Here is a 9,225-nt window from a genome sequence, read left to right on the forward strand (position 1 = left end):
ACACCAACAGCAGGCCAGCCCTCTAACAGACGGATGGGTCAGCGGTCTGGTCAGCCACACCAACACCAGCACCGTCCTCTATACTGCACTCCGCTAAACAGAATGTCAAATGGCTTTTAATTCAGTTAACAAGGGAGAGTCATCTGTCAGTTAGACAGGTCCCAGGGGTCATGGGGTCAAAAGGAGAATAGCTGTTCTCTCTCACATTACTCTAGGTGTATGTATGGTATGGTATGCAGAGCATGTGTGTGTGTTATGCAGCTCAGGAAACTGTGTCGTTACACCACTACTACTGGGACTCACTCAGGAAACTGTCGTTACACCACTACTACTGGGACTCACTCAGGAAACTGTCGTTATACCACTACTACTACTGGGACTCACTCAGGAAACTGTGTCGTTACACCACTACTACTACTGGGACTCACTCAGGAAACTGTCGTTACACCACTACTACTGGGACTCACTCAGGAAACCGTCGTTACACCACTACTACTGGGACTCACTCAGGAAACCGTCGTTACACCACTACTACTGGGACTCACTCAGGAAACCGTCGTTACACCACTACTACTGGGACTCACTCAGGAAACTGTCGTTACACCACTACTACTGGGACTCACTCAGGAAACTGTGTCGTTACACCACTACTACTGGGACTCACTCAGGAAACTGTGTCGTTACACCACTACTACTGGGACTCACTCAGGAAACTGTCGTTACACCACTACTACTGAGACTCACTCAGGAAACCGTGTCGTTACACCACTACTACTGGGACTCACTCAGGAAACTGTCGTTACACCACTACTACTGGGACTCACTCAGGAAATGTCGTTACACCACTACTACTGGGACTCACTCAGGAAACTGTCGTTACACCACTACTACTGGGACTCACTCAGGAAACTGTGTCGTTACACCACTACTACTGGGACTCACTCAGGAAACTGTGTCGTTACACCACTACTACTGGGACTCACTCAGGAAACTGTGTCGTTACACCACTACTACTGGGACTCACTCAGGAAACTGTCGTTACACCACTACTACTGGGACTCACTCAGGAAACTGTCGTTATACCACTACTACTGGGACTCACTCAGGAAACTGTCTTGTTACACCACTACTACTGGGACTCACTCAGGAAACCGTGTCGTTACACCACTACTACTGGGACTCACTCAGGAAACTGTCGTTACACCACTACTACTGGGACTCACTCAGGAAACCGTGTCGTTACACCACTACTACTGGGACTCACTCAGGAAACTGTGTCGTTACACCACTACTACTGGGACGCACTCAGGAAATTTCATTACACCACTACTACTGGGACTCACTCAGGAAACCGTGTCGTTACACCACTACTACTGGGACTCACTCAGGAAACTGTCGTTACACTACTACTACTGGGACTCACTCAGGAAACTGTGTCAGTTACACCACTACTACTGGGACTCACTCAGGAAATGTCGTTACACCACTACTACTGGGACTCACTCAGGAAACTGTCGTTACACCACTACTACTACTGGGACTCACTCAGGAAACTGTGTCGTTACACCACTACTACTGGGACTCACTCAGGAAAACCGTGTCGTTACACCACTACTACTACTGGGACTCACTCAGGAAACCGTGTCGTTACACCACTACTACTACTGGGACTCACTCAGGAAACTGTGTCGTTACACCACTACTACTACTGGGACTCACTCAGGAAACTGTCGTTACACCACTACTACTGGGACTCACTCAGGAAACTGTCGTTACACCACTACTACTACTGGGACTCACTCAGGAAACCGTGTCGTTACACCACTACTACTACTGGGACTCACTCAGGAAACCGTGTCGTTACACCACTACTACTGGGACTCACTCAGGAAACCGTGTCGTTACACCACTACTACTGGGACTCACTCAGGAAACCGTGTCGTTACACCACTACTACTGGGACTCACTCAGGAAACCGTGTCGTTACACCACTACTACTGGGACTCACTCAGGAAACCGTGTCGTTACACCACTACTACTGGGACTCACTCAGGAAACTGTCGTTACACCACTACTACTGGGACTCACTCAGGAAACTGTCGTTACACCACTACTACTGGGACTCACTCAGGAAACTGTCGTTACACCACTACTACTACTGGGACTCACTCAGGAAACTGTCGTTACACCACTACTACTACTGGGACTCACTCAGGAAACCGTGTCGTTACACCACTACTACTACTGGGACTCACTCAGGAAACCGTGTCGTTACACCACTACTACTGGGACTCACTCAGGAAACCGTGTCGTTACACCACTACTACTGGGACTCACTCAGGAAACTGTCGTTACACCACTACTACTACTGGGACTCACTCAGGAAACTGTCGTTACACCACTACTACTGGGACTCACTCAGGAAACCGTGTCGTTACACCACTACTACTGGGACTCACTCAGGAAACTGTCGTTACACCACTACTACTGGGACTCACTCAGGAAACTGTCGTTACACCACTACTACTGGGACTCACTCAGGAAACTGTCGTTACACCACTACTACTACTGGGACTCACTCAGGAAACTGTCGTTACACCACTACTACTACTGGGACTCACTCAGGAAACCGTGTCGTTACACCACTACTACTACTGGGACTCACTCAGGAAACCGTGTCGTTACACCACTACTACTGGGACTCACTCAGGAAACCGTGTCGTTACACCACTACTACTGGGACTCACTCAGGAAACTGTCGTTACACCACTACTACTACTGGGACTCACTCAGGGAACTGTCGTTACACCACTACTACTGGGACTCACTCAGGAAACCGTGTCGTTACACCACTACTACTGGGACTCACTCAGGAAACTGTCGTTACACCACTACTACTGGGACTCACTCAGGAAACCGTGCCGTTACACCACTACTACTGGGACTCACTCAGGAAACTGTCGTTACACCACTACTACTGGGCCTCACTCAGGAAATCGTGTCGTTACACCACTACTACTGGGACTCACTCAGGAAACCGTGTCGTTACACCACTACTACTGGGACTCACTCAGGAAACCGTGTCGTTACACCACTACTACTGGGACTCACTCAGGAAACCGTGTCGTTACACCACTACTACTGGGACTCACTCAGGAAACCGTGTCGTTACACCACTACTACTAGGACTCACTCAGGAAACCGTGTCGTTACACCACTACTACTGGGACTCACTCAGAAACTGTCGTTACACCACTACTACTGGGACTCACTCAGGAAACCGTGTCGTTACACCACTACTACTGGGACTCACTCAGGAAACTGTCGTTACACCACTACTACTGGGCCTCACTCAGGAAATCGTGTCGTTACACCACTACTACTGGGACTCACTCAGGAAACCGTGTCGTTACACCACTACTACTGGGACTCACTCAGGAAACCGTGTCGTTACACCACTACTACTAGGACTCACTCAGGAAACCGTGTCGTTACACCACTACTACTGGGACTCACTCAGGAAACTGTCGTTACACCACTACTACTGGGACTCACTCAGGAAACTGTCGTTACACCACTACTACTGGGACTCACTCAGGAAACTGAGGAGAATGTCAACACCAAGGTGGAGACTGAAGCATGGTGATGCAATTTACTAGCACATAACTGGATTGTGTCCTGAAGACTGGTTTTGATACTGTCAACATAGCCTAGTCTAAGATACTAGCTGAACTAGGCTAATGATAGTATAGCTAACATGATGACCTTAGCTGAACTAGGCTAATGATAGTATAGCTAACATGTTGTTAGCTATACTTAGCTGAACTGGGCTAATGATAGATCATCATGTTAGCTATACGTAGCTAAACTGGGCTAATGATAGTATAGCCAACATGATGTAATGTTATTAGGCTACCACGTGAACAACACGTCCACTGAGGTGAAATCTCAGTCGGAGCTATGAGAGAGGAAGGTTTGAAAACACACGTCTCTCCATTCATCCCTTTATCACAGAGAAGCAAAAGACTGGAATGTGAGTCTCAGTAACAGACTAGCTGTTGTTTCCATGGTGATAAATAAGACAAATCTTTAGGTTACACTCAGCTGGCAGTAGTGTTTTGTGTTCATTTACAAACAACAAACCAGGATATGAAAGACAATACCAGGTTCACTCACTGACAGTGATTTTCAGCAGAGAAGACCCAGCTTCAGGAAAAGGGAAACAGATTCTTTTCTCTCCATTTTTGTACCCATTCCAGCGCAGGCATGTTGGGTGGCATCCTGGTGTGCAGAACACGTGGGCTCGTGTCCCAAATGGCAACCTACTCACTATTAAGTGCACTACTTTTGACCAGAGCAGTGAAGCATTGGTCAAAAGAAGCACACTATTTAGGGAATAGGGTACCATTTGGGCCACAGTATGTAGACTCTACTACCAAGCCAACAGCAGAGGGACCATCTGGTTATATTTACCCATGGTTTAGAACAGGGCAGGCTAACTAGCCAACAGAGGAAGGTAGTGGAGTCTGTGGTTTTCCTGTCCACTCTCCTCTTGGCTTCCTCTTTCCCTCTGATGTAGATGACGTCTCTCTGTCTGGCTGTTTACTCGGAGTGAGAGTGGCTGACGCACTACGCGGGCTCACATCAAATTCTCTGTGAGTTACGTTATTTCCAGGAAACTAAAAATCCTCCCACTTCCACCAGAGGTCTGGGACAGGCTGTGTTCAGGGCTAGACAGTGTGTATAGTAGGCAGGCTGTGCAGCAGACCAGACATACTCCCTGTTGTGACATCCAGTCACAGAGTTACGGTGGTTGTGAGACCCTGGGGAATGCCTTATTTGGTAGAGATCTTAAACCGTTTTTATACTAGCTAAGTGCATGTGGCTACCGGCTGGCATCATTACATTGGTTTCCACAGCAGCAGCTTAAGACTCCACAGAACAAAGCAGTAGCTACAATTTAGGTGAAATTCTTACTCTATGTACAATTAAGACACATCCACCCCTATGATGATAAACAACATTTACATTCCCGGAATATTTGGTGGCAAGAAACATTCTAGGCTAAATGCCACATTATTACATTAGCTAAGATCAACTGTATGTAGTTTACAGGAGTCGGCTGACCATGTACGGTCAGTGAGGGACAAGGTGAGGCGGAATAAATAGGACGTGGTATCCACAGGCAACGAGACCGGTAATCACTCAGTCCTGACGTGAATCCCCTCTAACTGGTTCCAGGGATGAGACCGGCTGGTAACGTTACCAGTAGCCGGCTTTTTTTGCTTGTCATACGAAACCACCACTAGACAACATGTCAACACTGTCTGATACGGACTGTTTCCACACAGTAAAACATGTGTAACTAGTATGCCAGAAAAGGAAACCATTAGCTCGTCAACATCAGTGTCGCTAAATCAAATACACAATTATTAGCTAGCAAGACTAACATGGCACCAAACGGCAAGTTCAACCACCTATTTTCAGCTGTCACTGGTTTGGTGAGCCGCTGGCTGCTCGTCGTTCAAAGCCTGCTCATGTCGAAAACACAGGTTAACCAGCTAGCTAGCTTTTGGTAAAGTAACCAATGTAAACATGTAAATCAATGTCCTAACCTGGGCATGTCCAATCCGTGTGTCTGGCTCCAGATTCAGTTACAGTCGCCACATCTTCTGACCCTGGACTGTCTTCATCGAAATGTCTGTCTCTGTTTAGAAAACGCCAACGCGACTCTCGGAAGTAACGTAGCTTCCGACGCGGTGGCACGTGATGAAATCATACGTACGTCAAATGTGACGCTCCAGGGTTGGACCTCTGATTTGCCTCGTCCTGACCACAAGGTGGCGCTATTATGCTGAGAAATTAGTAATGCAGTGAAGTCAGATGATGCGTAGGCAGTAGCCTCCATAGGAACCGCATAGGGCCTATCAAATCCTCATTCACAGGCAGCCTAGAAATGAATTTAATAGTCTAATAGTTGTAGCAATACTGCACTTCCCATAGTAGCCGGTTGCGAGTATTTCGTATTTGAGTGGATATAGCCAAAATGTTGTATTCAGTGGGCCAGTATTTATTTTATGTTTAGCTTATTGGCTATGCCCTTACAAAAAATGGTTGCACTTTTGAAACTGCAGTAAACGTGTATTTGACTCTAGTATTTTGGACACGGTAATTGCAGAATAACTGCAGTGAGTTATACTACACTGTAACTAACTGCAGTTGCACTGGAAGAATTACAGCAGTAGAAGAACTGTGTTATTTTGTACACAGTATTTGCAGCATACTGCAATTATACTCACTCTAATGGCAGTTATACTGTAATCTTTTCCGTAAGGGTGCGCACCAATATAAAATTAATTACAAGGCATTTCTATGAAGTCAACCTCAATAACACATAGTTGATCTGTTCTGTGGGTCAGACTGCGTGGTTTGGAGAATGGTGGGACATGGCTGTCACTGGAATTACATTTGCAGTGTTCTTTCTCAAACATTCCACATCCTGTTTGTCTGATTTTGTCACTCAGGGGAAACTGAACGCACCAGAAGAGCAGCGAGTCACACAGGTGTAGCCTATGGGTATAGATGACAGCCCTCCCTGAGACGGAGACACTGCCCTGTACGGGAGGAGTGGCACGTGTTTTGTTTCACTCAGCCAGTGCAACAGGCTTTCAGGGAGATGGGTTCGGGATCTTAACCTAATGAAATCAGCTTTATTCTCGCTGTTGGAGCTATAGTCAAATCCCGTGGTGTCGCGCACAGCTGTTATTAGGATTTTTGGAGATTCCATGGTGCACCAGCGGTGTGGATAGCACTGCCAGGCAGCGCGTAAAGGCTCCAGGATGACACCATTAGACGGACATCAAGCGGAGGACCGGGACTCGCAGAGCCAGGAGGACTCAGAGTGTCCCGTGTGTTATGAAAGGCTCTCTGGCACGGAGAGGACCCTGAGCTGCGGACACGTTTTCTGCCACGACTGTCTGGTCAAAACCTTGGTCAGTATCAACAGGGACGGCGTCATCAGAGACACCATCATCTGTCCCGTCTGCCGACACCTGACTTTCATCAAGAAGCAACAGGAGGTTGGGGTTCCTCTCGAGGAAGCAGGCGGGCAGACCTTGAAGGTTCCTGCCCCTCCACCAGCACCTGGTTACCCACAGCATCACCATGAAGCACGACGCGCGTCAGGGCATAGTAGCTCACCGTCTGATTCAAGTGGACTGAGCTGGATTGTGAGACGTTTTAGGTGTATTTCAGAGAGATTCAGGAGTCGACGGATACTGTCACTGATCACTCCCGACCACAGAAACTCTCAGATTTTCATCATCAGTGCCCAGGGCCGCCCCATGGCCGATGAAGATGCGGTTAGCCTGGACACTATCCCTGTTGTTCTCCAACCCAACCGCAGGAGACGGCGCGTCAAGATTTGTACAACAGCACGTTGCTTGGTCGTTCTGCTTGTGATATTCACATTGATGGCAATGGTAGCTGCCACACTTCCTTGGATTATATTGGCATAGCCCACAAAGACAGAGCCATATGGCTCTAGCATATGCATGGTGCGTCATTGCGCACTGCTTGACCGTCATTTCGCACTATTTCTTGTTATTGTATGGTCTAATTTTCTCTTCACTCATGCTCTCATGAAGACAATTTATTGCACTTAATTAACTGAAACGTGTCACTTTGTCCATTCTGTCAATATATATATATATTGTAGTGCCATAGAGTTTGAACTTGTCCAGTGTGTTCCTTGTATTCCTGTTTGTACTCAATGCCATGGACAGGATGTAATTCAGTCACTGAAGGAAACAGGGCTGGTTCAGTCAGTGTCTGCAAATGAAGTGATCGTTTATGAACTGAGAGGAAAAGGCATTGTCTTATTTCCTACATGTATTACACTTTATGATGGTGGTCTGGTTGATAATGGTTGAAATATTGGTCCTAAGATCAAAAGAAAAAGAGGCCCCTGTGAACATGCCTCCATATTCACCCCATTACCATATAGGTCTACAACTACCGATGCTCACCACATAACTGCCCCATATGTTGTTGGCAACAAGTCCTGAATAAAGAATGGCGAGGGTTGCAAACCCAGCACCTCTCATGGAGACCATTGTTGTGTGTTTCTGGTTGTAAGTTGTTTTTACCTGTTTAATGAGAACTTCAGTGACATTTACAAGTACAGGCTACAGTTACTTCATTAGAAGGACTAGATAACAACACATATCATGTGCCAAAGTATTTTTTATGTCCTACCGGCACATGGTACATTCTGACAATGCAAACAGAGAAAGGGAGACAGAAAGAGAGACTGACACAGAGACACATGAGAGGCACCGAGACAGAAAGAGACACCAAGACTCAGAGAGAAAGTGCACTATCAAATGCCTTCAGTATCCTCGGCAAATAATTCATGTGAGTCCCTGGCAGGTTGAAGGAGCAAGACCGACTTGCAGGTAAAGATGAGCATGGGTCGGGGATTGATTGCTGTAAAGAGAGACTTGAGGCACGGGAACACTGAGGGGTTGTCTTACCACTGACACCACGTAGAGGCCCTGCTATACCAACACCAGGGAGAGAGAGTTAGCTCTGCTTTCTCTATTGTGAAGGGAACAATGTCTACAGTTTATAATGGACAAGGAATGTACCGTATTGGAGGATCTGATACAGGGCCAATATAGTTGTGTAGGCTACATGGTGAACATGAGAGGTGTTGCATAGTCATATGACCTGTATATATATATATATATATATACCATATACAGTATATATATACCATATACAGTATATATATATATGGTATATATATTTACATATATGTTCTGTTTCTAGAGTTCTAGTCTGTATGTTGGGTCACTAAGTGAATGTACGTGAATACATGAGTTGTAGTTTTTACTAGTTTACTACCACTGTATGAGAGCAACTTACCGCAGAGTGTTACAGAGCAACTTAATGTAAAGTGTTACAGAACAACTTAATGTAAAGTGTTACAGAACACCTTACCGCAGAGTGTTACAGAGCAACTTACCGTAGAGTGTTACAGAGCAACTTACCGTAGAGTGTTACAGAACAACTTACTGTAGAGTGTTACAGAGCAACTTACCGTAGAGTGTTACAGAACAACTTACCGTAGAGTGTTACAGAACAACTTACCGTAGAGTGTTACAGAACAACTTACCGTAGAGTGTTACAGAGCAACTTACCAGAAGAGTGTTACAGAGCAAC

At 46.3% G+C, this 9,225-nt stretch overlaps 1 protein-coding gene across 1 annotated transcript; it reads left to right on the top strand.

Moving 5' to 3' along the window:
• Positions 1-6,575: 6,575 nt before the first annotated feature.
• LOC135534307 (RING finger protein 222-like) lies at positions 6,576-8,099 on the top strand. The gene has a single exon (XM_064961350.1). It carries the CDS (start codon positions 6,840-6,842, stop codon positions 7,515-7,517), a length of 678 nt encoding a protein of 225 aa, XP_064817422.1. The 5' UTR covers positions 6,576-6,839; the 3' UTR covers positions 7,518-8,099.
• The last annotated feature ends 1,126 nt before the right edge of the window (positions 8,100-9,225 follow it).

The sequence above is a fragment of the Oncorhynchus masou genome, unplaced genomic scaffold (genome assembly GCF_036934945.1).
Source record: "Oncorhynchus masou masou isolate Uvic2021 unplaced genomic scaffold, UVic_Omas_1.1 unplaced_scaffold_3242, whole genome shotgun sequence".
In the NCBI taxonomy this organism is placed as follows: Eukaryota; Metazoa; Chordata; class Actinopteri; order Salmoniformes; family Salmonidae; genus Oncorhynchus; species Oncorhynchus masou.

Coding starts and splice junctions, on each gene's coding strand:
- LOC135534307 (XM_064961350.1), top strand. CDS start 6,840: ATGACACCATTAGACGGACATCAAGCGGAGGACCGGGACTCGCAGAGC.